Genomic DNA, 12,646 nt, shown 5'->3' on the forward strand with positions numbered 1-12,646 from the left:
CACATTCTGGCATGTTTCTATCTTTTTAAAATCTACATATATTTATGAATGGTACACATGGAAATATACAGAAAACCTGGCTGGAGTCCGTCAGTCGTCAGAAGGACAGAAGTAAACGCTGAAATGACATTCAGGCAGGTGTTTGACGCACGCCAATTCTCACAGCACTTTCATCGACTACTGAGCAGGTAGCCCCATGGAGGCTGGAACGCACCAGGTGCCCCATAGGGACGGTGAGTAAGTGGCCTGGGGCCAGAGAGCTAAAATATGACTGGAGGCTAATCCAGGCTGGCCTACCCCAGAGCCCTGCTCTTCTCACTACACCACAGCGCCGAGGGGGCCCACAGGATCCCAACATCGGGCCTGCCTTCAGCAAGTTTCTGAGTCACGCGGGATGGGCCATCCACTCAGACAACAGCGTGCAAACCCACAGGTGCACCAGTTAGCACGGACCACACATCCATCTCCTCGATCAGGGGCCACTTCTCAAAGGAGCCTCACGAGCCAAAGATAAGCCAAATCAGGGCTAAAGGTGCCGCTCCTTCACCTAGGGCACTCTGCCACGGTCGTGAGACACACCTAAGGGGTTGGGACCCTGGACAGGGGACAAAGGAGGAACCGCCCAGAGGCGGTTCCCACGAGATGGCCTCAGAAGCTGAAGATGCAACAGAAGGATCTTCCTTACACCCAGTTAGGCCAGTTGGGAACAAAACATGACAGTCACCAAATGTCCAGTTCACCTCTTCCCGGAATCTTCTTGAGCCCTGGTGCACGGCAAGTCTCCGTATGTGTCCCTTTAACTAAATCTGATAAAGTATTACCATAAACTGCCTTTTTGCAAGTAGCATTCATGTTGTTCAAAACACGTCTTCACTACTCACTGCCCCTCCAGCAGCCACGATTCTTTTAAAACAGTTTCAATTTGACATTTATCAGTAGTTGAAAGATCAGTAAACTCATACTAAAGTAAAATTAAAAGAAATACAAACTAACATCGACTGAATCACTGTTAGCTGATTTACAAGAAGAAAAGTTATCCTCAGAAAGTGTAGATTTGTGCGTAAAGATGGTCTTCAGAGTGATACAAGCGGGTGCCTGAGTGGCTCAGTCAGTTAAGGATTTGTGTTTGGCGCAAGTCATGATCTCAGGGTCCTGGGATCAAGTCCCGCATCAGGCCCCCTGCTCCGTGGGGAGCCTGCTTCCTCCTCTCCCTCTGTCCCTCCCCCTGCTCATGCTCACGCAGGTGTGGACCCATGCGCGCTCTCTCACAAATAAATAAAATCTTAAAAAAAAAAAAAAAAGAGTGATACGAGTGACAGCAAAATGGTAAACACAACAAAAACACCCTCCAGTCGGGCTGATGACATAAATGATCAGGGAATAATATGGAGCATGAAAACAGCACAGTTGCAAAGAATATTAATGATGTGGAGAAGTGTTGATGATGTAATTCGAAGCCTAAAGAAACAGTATAGAAAAACTATAGATAACATGATTCCTATTTTGTAAAATATGTATGTTATATGTGATGATTAAAAGAAAATAAACCAAAATGCTCATAATCGAATGGGAGAGAGCTGGCTGATTTATATTTCTTTCCTGTTTGTTTGCTTAGTTTCTACATCTGTAAGGACAAATATATTTCCAAATGTGTGGCAGATGTGGCCACCAAGCCCACTGGTGCTGTGCCAGGGTCAGGGCCTATGATCCCAGCCTCCTCTGGGTTTGCTCCTTTGGTCTTTCAGGGAGTTCCCTTAGAACTGGCCATCAACTTCTCTTTTGGGACAAGGCACTGAGGCACCAGATGGGCCAGGAATGTGGCTGACTGAGGAAGGACCAGTGGGCTCAGCCACAGAGTAATGAGGGCCCCAACATGCGACCACAGTGGCCCTGCTTAAGGAACCCGAGGCTCGCTACAGACAGTCTCCATCCCAGGCCCTGGGAAGCCCATGAAATTAAAAAGAATTGATCCCACCCTCAGAGGATACCACTTTCCGTTTCATTTTAATTTCACTGCCCTGGAATTGTCCTCATCTCTAGGGAAGTCATGAGAAGAAAGGGGACCTGGGAGCCAGTTAAGCATGAAGGTTCAGTCCCTCTCATCTGGCAGCGCCATTCCTCCCCCCAAGGCCATCTCATGATCCTGGTGCTTCTTGATGGGACCCCTCAGGCCTCCCTATTCCAAGCTCAACGACTCAGTGCTTCCAGAGAACTTCCTGAGGCCCACACCTGTCATGTCTGTCCCCATGCAGCCACCCGTCGCCTTGAAGAAAGAACGCAAACATTTTAGCCTGCCATCCAGACCCTATCCACTCATCGCCTCCCCAGTTCACCCTACTCCAGGCACACCAAACTTTCTGTGACATCAGAAGTCAGACTAGAAGCAGGTGGAATTGAAATCATCCTGGACGATCTGTGGAAGGGCCCAGAAAGCACACTCCTCCTGGTTTGTGTACATAGCCCTGAAGAGTATTCCTTATAAAACGGAAGATGAACGAACCAGCTGTGGGGACGGGCACAGGCAGCATCTACAGGCGGGAGGTGGGTGTTCCATCTGGGTTTAGGCAACTATCAAATCCCCACCCCGCGGGGCCTGGGGCTGGATGGCTAACTCTAACGTGCTCCTGGTTGACTGTGGGAACCACGCCACTCTGTTTTAAGGGTAAGCCTCCACGACCTTAACAGTAAGATTCCTTCGCTGTAGGACAATGAAGAGTCCGTTCTCACCTGGGTCCACTGGTTAAATGTGGGAGCAATGCGTCAGCAGCAAATCTGCAGCTAGCCGCCAAACACCAGCTCTCTCAGCCCCTGACCCCTTTGTGAAGTCCTGGGCTGTTCTTCTCCTGACTTTATCCCTCCAGCAAGAGTCTCTTCCTTATCATTTAAGAGCCAATTCAAACATGGCCTTCTCTGCAGATGGGCGTTCTCCACATTAGCCACTGGGCGCCCACAGCTCTTTGCCTGACTTTCAATCTTATGGCTCAGCTGTTAACTGAACCTTAATTATCTGTTTCCATGTCTGCTTCTACTGAGCCATGAGCCCTCGAGCACAGCCCCAGCATGGCCCCCAGCGCCCAGCATGGAGCCTGGCACACAGTAGACCTTAGCCGGTGGTGGGTAGAGGGAGGAACGGATCATGTGCAGAGCAGGCCTTGGGTGGTCATTTGGTCCCACCTGTCTCTCACCCCTCACACTGGTAACCCCTCCTCGGCCAGCTAGGTCCAACCTGGGGGCTCTGTCTTCAACTTCCCGCTTTCCCGAGGTCATGGCTGGGTGCGTGTGAGGCAGCGGGGAGTCTGGCTGGGGGTATGAGGCGTAAGATACTCCGGAAACACAAAGCTCTGTCCAACACTTACTGCTGCTACTGTGTGTCAACACCAGCCAGGTGGCCACTTGGTCTCTCCGAGGGGCAGATAATATTTTAATTGTTACTATCTTTATCGCTTGAAGAAGCACAATATAAGAAAAGTAAAAACAATCGGGGCTATGTTTAACTCTTGTGTTTTCCCCCTTCGCTCAGGGAACAAAAAGCAATTTGCTGGGTCAGGTCATCAGACAAAAGAAACAGGAATAGAAGCTTCTTTTTAGTGGCAAACAGCCCCGAACTTCTGGCCCTGACGTCACTCCAGACAAAGGGCCTCGGCAGGGCTCCGAGGAGAGGATACTGGACACCCCTGCCCCTCCATTCAGTATCACTCTGCACAGACAGCAATAACTCTTTCAAAAGTGACAACGGCCATGGACCTGGGGAGTCTACTGAGCAGGGGTCACCTGGGATGGTGGGAAGTGTGTGGACACAGGTTTGAACCTCAGCTCTGCGAGTCACTTAGTCTCTCAGAGCCTCAGTTCCCTCGTTTGTAAAATGTGGGTGACAGAGAGCAATGACCTCGCAGAGCTATTCTAAGAATCAAACATTTGCCTGGGACTGGGCCTGTGAGGGCACAGCAGGCTCTGCCAGTGGCAGCGCCATGACTGGGAGGACAGAGCTGGACAACGCCCTACAGCGGCTCGGCTCTCCTGCCCCTGGTACCAAGCTCTGTGGGTCTGGCTGGGGTGGGCCCCTGTGTGCTCTACACCAGTCTTCCTCAGGGTGGTTTTGGCACCTTGGGTTGGGAGGAGCGCCCCTTGGGGTGTTAAAATGCAATTCCCAGGTCCAGTCCCTGACTCAGGAAACAGAATCTCTAGGGGGAGGGGTCTGCATTTAAACCGGCTCCTCAGGTGTCGAGAGCCACTCCTACAGGCTACATGGGGGACTGGGTTCTCCCACCTTTGTCAGAGTGGCAGCTCACTTGGACCATCCAGCCACACCCACGATGCTTCCGGAAGCTTGACCATTCCAGTGTCTACAAATCTGGAGTCAGAACACCATTAAAAGTTGGTGCTTTGGGGTTTATTTTGTTTCCAGTCGATAACAAGAAGCAGAACTACAGAGAAGGAAACCTTTCAGCCTTCAAGTCCATGGAGGGCCCTTTTTCACAGAAGGGGGTGGGGGGCCCCAAGCTGCACAGCATGTTCTGGATGGAGAGCCAAAGGAAGAGGCCTGGGAAGCCAGGGGAAGGGTCTGAGGCCTCCCACCTTCCTCTTGGGACACGCCGGCACCGGCCTGGGGTGAACAAGGGCCCAGCACGATGGCGCACAGCCTGGGAGCAGTGGCACCAGCCTCACACCTTCCGTGCAGTCCCCATTCCTCTCAAGTTGCTCCATTCCCCGCTGAGCCTATCTTCACAAGTTCGAGATTATTCACAGGGGTGTGTGAGGTAAGCACACACAAGGCTCTTCCTCGAGACGGGAAGACAAACCGCACAGACTCATATAAGAGCATACAGACCATCCAGTTCTCTCACGGATGGCCCCACCAGGTGAGCTCCAAGGTGGCTTGATGTCAGAGCCTGAAGTCCCTGAGAAAACCCCACCAGCCCGGGAGGCACGGGAGAAGCCGACGCTCACACGCACGGGAACAAAACCCCAGGACCCCAACCTTGCTCGCAAGGCACCGGTCCTGCCACACCCTGGCGAGGGAGGTTCAGAAGGCTGCCGGGGACACAGATCGAGAGCTCAAAGAAAGAAAACACTCGGAGGAGCACGAACAGCATCTGACTTCAAATGTTCTTGTTTCCATTTCTTCCCTTGAAGGGAAATTCCCAGGGGCCCAGATCCTTAGGGGACTACAGTCCTCCTCGGTTCAAAAGCTAGGAGATTCACAGGCCTGGACGTCTGTGTGCTGTGTGTTACAGGCTGCCTTATGGTGACGGAACCACAGCAGAATGTGGTTTCTAGAAAAGGTTAAGCACCTAGAGCACAGACCCCAAGATGTTAGACTCTTGCAGCCTCCCCGGCCTGGGTCGCAAGCCTCCAGCGAGACCGAGACCGGCTGACTCATTCTTGGACTTCACACCTATCTACTTGTGCTGACGACTCTCTCTCCCCTGCCCTGTGGGTTGGCTTGTGCTAACCTGGCCTCGGGACTGCAAAGACTCTCTGCTTGATTTGGGGGTAAAAGCTCACTAACTCTCCCAGTGGGAAACTGGAAAGGTATCTTTCTGAAGGCAGTTTTATGAAGCCAATCTTACAAAAAGAACATGGGAAAAACATGCAGGACGAGGACCTGTGCTATCCCACAAGGGAGTCACTGATTTTTAAATGAGCTTCTAGAGCCCCTAGGCCAGTGGAGTGCCTCCTTCCTGGTCATCAGAATGGGGATTCAATTCAAAGCCGTGTCAGGAAGCAAAGCTTCTCAGGCTTTGCCTGCCCAGGCATCAGCCTTCGGTTGTGCCCTCTCAATAGCGATGAATCATAAAATGTCAGCTGCATCTTGGGTTCAGGGACAGTGACACAGGACACCAAGCTCCTCGAGGGGCCAAGGCACAAGGACATGGAATTGGGATGGCCGGAGAGAACACTCCATCAGCCCCATCAAGGGCAGCAAGGAGCCTGGCTTGAGGGGCTCTAGAAGAAACCTGATTGGCTGGTAACCTTCGGAATGGTAACCAGAGCCCTGCCCTCACCACCTGGGCAGGGGTGGCCCATGGCAGCTGCCACAGCTTCTGGGAAGCCTCTGCTCTTACAAAAAGAGGCTTGGTGGGATCCCCCAACAGAGAGTATAGAGGGGTAAGAAACACACCGGACTGAGCATTAGGAACACGGGCCTCAGTCTCCCCATCTGTATGAGGCAGGGTGCCCACCCCTGACCTCCAGGGGCATCCAGAAATGTGGAGGGAGCCAGTATTCCCAATGGCAACAAGAACTGTGAAAGGACAGAAAGGTCCCTTTTGCCCATCCCCTTTGGCATTCCCATCCTGGCTGTGGGCACACATGAAGCATAGGAAATGGGCACCTGCTTGCGATTCAGCTCCCAAGTGACGCGCACCACAAAGCTGAGTGCCGTTACCGAGAGGAGAGAACTGGAAGCTGGGAGAACTGTTCTAGAAAACTGCCGATAAATGTGTATTACCTGTTAACTAACACCCCACTGGGCTCCTTGCTGAGGCGGGGAGAGAGCACAAGCATACATCCCACACACGCTACTCAACTGTGGGGCATCACGGCGCTCCCTGTCGTTCCGGTGGGGGGCCTGAGCTTCAGAAGAGCATCACCCCTCACCTAGGGACGCAGGGCCAGCCAACAGCACAGTCTGCAGTCCCAAGGCCACAATCCTGCAGCAGGGCCAGGCTGCCCCTCACCGGACCACCCTCCTACCCGGCAATGCACTGCGGTGGGTGGTGCCCAAAGTCTGCCTGGCAGTGTCATCCCCCGTCCTCTGGCACCACCATGGCCCCCTCCCCACCCCAAGGCAGGCCAGCCTTGGTGAGAAGGCAGCTGGGGAGGCTCCCTTTTCACTTGTCACCGTAAACAGCCGTCCTGTGCCAACTACACTTTGCACCTACTTCCAGTCTGTACGTTATTCCAGAAACACTGTCGAAACCAATACATGGTGCGAGGAAACATTTAAAGCACCCTCTATGGACAAACCCTAAACTATTGTAGGGACTGAAAAATCACACGTATGTCCACGATAAATAAAAATAAATAAAAAATGAAAAGGAAATTAAAAAAATCATACACCTGCATGCCTGTATGGGGATGTACTTTTTAAAAATGAGAACAAGGCTCTCTTTAGCCAATTTCAGTTACTAATCTGTTTCTTATAGGAGGCACTGGTCCAATGATCATATTCCAAATGGCCAGCCCCGAGAGATGGCAGCAGTGGCAGAGACCAGAAACTGGCGTGAGCAGCTCAGACGCTGCTATGGCTGTGCCTTCAGTCTCGGTCACATGCTCGTTCTGAGAAGTCGAAAATGTCCCACCTCCAAATGTCAGCTTTCTCATACAGGGTGCAATCACATTCCACTTTCAACAACAAATAGTGGCGGAGTTAAAAGACCAAAAGCTATGAAATCTCAAAGTGAAATCTTTCAACCCCGCACGGCCCAACACAGCCAACTGGTTTACCCTGTAGAAATTAATACAGAGAGTGCCCCCGGGAACAACCCTTTCATGTACAGAGTAGACTTTAACAGCCAAGTAATTAAACACAGAAAGTAAGGGCTTATAATTAAAATGCTGACAAACCTGAACCAGAGTGGCACAAGTAGGACTGCTATAATATTTTTACAATTCCCTTTTATACATAATGCATGATCCTTCTGCTCAAGTTTCTCTATGTTCTCTGACTGTGAAATAATTTACATTAATAAATAATTTATTACCATAACTCCTAAAGTAATTATGGGTTTCCATGCGATTTTTTTTTTTTAGCATATGAATTGTTTTGTTCTCTGTTCATTGACTTGTATTTACATGACTTTACCTAGTGGCCCTTTTGCAATAATTGGTATTGCATTTGCTTTCTCACATATTATTTGATTTCCAGGTCTCTCCTTGCCTGAGTGGTGAGGAAAATGGAATGTGTAGTGTCCACTGTCCCTGCAATATAGAACTCATTTAATGGGTGCAATTAGCCAAGGGTGGTGAGTGGAGCGTGCCCTCACCCCACTTGCCCTGCTTCACCTGGGTCAGCGTGAAGAAGCATCTCCCATGGCGAGCGACGGAGGACCTGGGGGGTAGGGGCCCTGCCTCTCCCAGCACAGAGCACTTCCGTCAGGTTTGGCCAAGCCCCCTTCTCCACCCACTAGAGATCATGGCCAGCAGCAAGGGCTGGCCAGTCTGCCGAGCCAGCTGACCAGCGGGCAGGCCATGGCCCTGAAGCTGCCACCTGACCAAGGCTTCCTGTGTTAAGAACACAGGAACCAGTCATGTACGTGGCTCTTCCCCAGAGAAGCTGCTTGCAGAGGAAATTCCTGCTCCGCACAGAAAGTGTTCTCGGGATGGTATGGGAGGGGAGAAAGGAAACCAAGAGGCAAACACTGTCTCTGCTGGAAAGAGCCCTTTGGGGACCGGGCTGGGCTCACAACCTAATAAGGAGCAGTGAGCCCTGGTGCAGAGCAGGCTGGGCGGTAGCCTGGCCCCACTGTGCCCTGCTTCTGCCACTCCACCTCGTCCTGGCTTTGTTCTCTCCCCAACTTTGGGAAAGCACAAAACAGCTTCTTTATATCAAGTTCCCAAACTTAGGGTATGTGGGGGGGGGGGAGAGACAACGATGGGGAGAGGCCCATCATCCAGCTCACAAAAACATAAAGTACCTAAAAAGAACACACATTGTTGTGAGCACTTGATTACATGAGTAAGGCATTTTATCTAAGTGGGTGTAGGGGAGGCCGGGCTACTCGAAAGGGTGGCTTTTTAAGAGGAAGCAAACAGGCCGCTGCACTCCCCACCCTAATGTACTTGCCTGGATTTTCTTAAGAATGTTCAGGAAACTCAAACTTGCACTGGTTTCCAACTAGGACCTATGCAATGGGGGTTTGGGAGGGAAAATGCCCTGAGTCACAGGGCCAAGCTGTCCCCAGCAATCACGGGAGAATTCCACCGATCAGGGCCAGAACATGAGTTCTTTATCTCCAGGAGACAGACGGGGGGATTGATGATTATAGTAATAGGACATTTTGTCTTGGCTGATCATTGCCCAGTCCTGGAAAGGCTCAAAACCCTCTCGAAAAGTCCAGCCAGACCCACACAGTGCCATTAAAAAGCAGGCATGCCGAAGATGAGACCTCACTGCCTGGGATGCCCTCCCCCAGTCACGGGGCAGGGTGGGGCCACACCTCGATGCACAGGTTAAAACAGGCGGGAGCGGTCACCTGAGCTTCTGCCAGCGCTCAGGCTTGGGAAGGCCCCGGACAGCTGACATTCCACCTTGGCAAGTGCCCGGGAAGGGGCTGCAGGTGGGAGAGACTGAGCTGGCGTCTTCTTTGTGCTGTTGTCTCTTTAAATCCTACCAAGAACTGCAAACTGCGAGATGAGGGAACTGAGGCTCAGGAAGATGGGCTGATCTGCCCTCGGCTCTGAGGGTCCTCATCCAAAGGGAATTCACTGTCTCTCAATCTCTTGGCTGCACTGGACAGAGGTCCCCTTGAGGGCAGGGGTTGATTTACTTCCTCTCCGTGCCAAGTGCCTGACACGTAGTAGATCCCCAATAAATACCTACTGGAACAAACCACTGAACTGAACCGTGGTGAACAAAAAGCCTTGGTAATGCACGCTTCAGATGGCCCGGGGTCTCCCCAAATCCAGGAGGGGCTGGCCAACAGAAAGATGAACAAGTGGGACAGAGAGGAGCCGAGGAGAAGGAGGAGAGGGCTCCGCAGACCCCCACCCGGCCATTCCTCCGCTGCCTGGCAGTGCCCTGGAGCCAGACTACATCAGGCACAAATGGCCTTGAGATCAAGACTGACACCTCCACCACCAGTTTACCAGGCTGGCCCAGTTGAAAGCTAAAGCCCAGGCTGGGCTGAGGAGCTGAGCTCGCCCAGGGGCCTCCCTCTCCTTCCTGGCAGCACAAAGGCAGGCGGTTTCAACACAACACAACGGAGTCCAGCCCGTGAAGCAGGCAACGAGGCAAGCTTCTGAGCCACGTGGCTAAGTCGCTGAGGGTTTGTTGAAAGCCGTTAACCACCAACGAGGTGCTCAATCAACCCCCATGTGGGGACACGTTTCAGAAGTGTGTCACATGGGTAAACCAAGGCCAGGTGATCTCCCTGTTTCCATTTCCTCTGGGTGGCAGCATCAAGAGGACCACCTGGGGCTCTCCCACCGAGCTGTGGCTTGTAACTGAGAAGAAAACCATCTTCCTTCTCCCCCAGCCTGGGTCCAACTCTGCCAAGGGAGCTTGGTGGGGAGTCACTTCACTAGGCCTTGGTTCCCCTCTCTGCGAATGGGGCGTCCCCACCGGCCCCACACCAGAGTCGCTGCAGAGTCCCAGAGAACCTGCAAGGGAGGAGGGGCCTGGTGTTCACGGCGACATACCTGCCACCCTCATCACCTCATCGACAGGATGGAGTCTAAAAAAGACAAAGAAAACACTGTGCACAGCGTCAAAGGCTGAGAAAAAGGGCAAGAAGACCTGACACAGTCCCGTGAAGACAGGCCTGGAATCCGAAGGCCTGCAGGGGTCACCCACCATGGGAGCTTGGCTGCTGCCTCAACACAAACATTAGAGAAACTCATCCGGCAGGGGTCCCCACAGGAGGAGGAGTCATGCGGAGACGGCGAAAGGGGAGATTGTGACCAATCATCTGCAGCTCAGAAAAATCAATATAATCAATACAGTCATCTCCTCTGCCCCCTTATAAAAAAGAGTAATTCACACTTGCGTGGGCACAGGAGACCAAAACAACCCTTCTGGAAAGCACGTCAACAATATGAAGCAAGAGCCTTAAAAATGCTCCTGCCCTCTGGCCTCTCTAAGCCACTCCTGGGAACTCCTAAGGAATAATCCAGAAGGCAGACAAAAGACAGAGACTTAGACACATCATCACCGGTCATCACAACAGCAAACAAAACAGCCATTCCACCCAACGAACAAGAAACAGTTAAACTGTTCAATACACATTGATGCACAACGTGGTACCACAGACTCGTTCAACCACACGGATGGGCCAACGCTAACGCACTGGGGAGCCGACGGTAGTAAGGACTACTAAGTGAAACCACACAAAAAAACGGTTTTTGTACATAATTGTATACGATCATTCATTCATCGTAGACTTGGCTGTGTAAAAAATTCAAAGAACATAAAAATACACCATAATAGTACCAGGAGTTCTCACTGGGTACTGGGGCTACGAGAGATTTTTACTTTATACTTTACACTGTGGTATGTCTTCTGAATGCCTCAAAGCAAACATGATTACCTTAATAACCAGACAGAAACTCTCAACATTATGGTCGGAGATGACATCTGTCAACCACACCCCAGCGCCCTCCTGCTCACGCAGCCACTCAGCCCTGCTGGCACTCCAGCACGGCCGGGCCCGAGGCGGATCGAGCACAGAGAACAGACCCCACTGCTGCTCTGTGTGCCTGTGTCCAGAAAGGGCTTCCAGCGTCTCACCTGGAGGACTCAGGCCCTGGTGGAAGGACTATAGAAGGACTCTTCACAGCCACCTTGGTTACTCACCCATAATTCCACAAGAGAAAAGTGTCGGTCCTTGACTCATCTTCTTTGGCGTGTGCTGAAAACAACCAGAAAAGCTATTCACTCTTCAAGTCATAAGAAGCACGTTTGCACATGACCCTGCACTGATCCCTCGCTAAAGTCACAATTAAAGGGGTAACTGCCTTTTGCCAACGTCAGATTAGGGAAAGGAGAAAAAAGCGTTCTAAGAGGCAACATCTGCCCATAATTAGACCTGGACTCTGTGTCCAAAGTCTCCAGTGAGTTATGGAGTCCATCAAGTTAATGGCTTCAAAAAACACACAAGAAAGCCCCACGACTTCTGACACTCGGGGATTTTTCCATGTGAGAGCTGTGGAGGAGGGTGTGATACATGGGGTTCACCGTGCTGCGTGGCAGGGAGGCAGCCCCACAGTGCAGGCTGGAAGAAGAGGGGGCCTCTCGAGGACAAGAAGAGCCCCCAGAGAGGAGCGGAGGCCCGTCTGCCACCCTCAGCTCCTTCCCTCCCCTGAGACACAGGAGAACAGCTCTTCCTCTGTACAGAAGCACCAGGTAGAGCTCCAGCGGGTAGCCCTGCTCTGCACAAGCTGTTCGCCGCTACAGGGAGGCCCCCCAAGGCCCCCTCTCTGAACTGAAACAGAAACTCAAAGGTCGTGTTTGGTCACAGCAGAGCCACAGCTTTTGAACTCCTTGGCACCGTATTTCAATGGCTTCCCTTCCAACCATAAGCATCCCACATCTCCCCTCAAACCCCACACTTCACTTCATAAAATGCTATGGCCGCTGGGAGAGAAACAGACCAGTGGGGCCTAGAAGGGCCCCAAGACCAGGCACTGCTCCATGGCTGCACAGTAACCTGAGCGCAGAACATTCTGGGCCCCCTGTGCTGGTTGAGGCATGGGTCAGGTGGCCTGTTCTGACCTCTGGTGAGGAGGAGATGGCGCCCACTGGGGTCCCAGGAAGAAAGGTCTGCCTCAAGTATTCCTAAGGCTCATTCCTTCCTTCCTTCACCCATTCCTAAGGACTGGTAATTATTCACATGCAGGCTGTACTAGGGGTTGAGCGCGTGATGGGGAAAGAAGCTCTTGGTCCCAGAGGAGTCAGCCTGTCCAAGAGAACTCCAACTTCTGAGAG

The 12,646-nt window shown here is 52.0% G+C and overlaps 1 protein-coding gene across 1 annotated transcript in view; it reads right to left on the reverse strand.

Moving 5' to 3' along the window:
• The window catches only part of FAM53B (family with sequence similarity 53 member B), a 72,940-nt gene that overhangs the window by 53,327 nt on the left and 6,967 nt on the right, over positions 1-12,646 (reverse strand). The window contains exon 2 of the mRNA XM_034663403.1: positions 11,516-11,570. Coding sequence (XP_034519294.1) covers positions 11,516-11,570 — 55 coding nt within the window. The remainder of the gene's footprint in view (positions 1-11,515; positions 11,571-12,646) is intronic.

Source organism: Ailuropoda melanoleuca, chromosome 6 (assembly GCF_002007445.2).
Source record: "Ailuropoda melanoleuca isolate Jingjing chromosome 6, ASM200744v2, whole genome shotgun sequence".
In the NCBI taxonomy this organism is placed as follows: domain Eukaryota; kingdom Metazoa; phylum Chordata; class Mammalia; order Carnivora; family Ursidae; genus Ailuropoda; species Ailuropoda melanoleuca.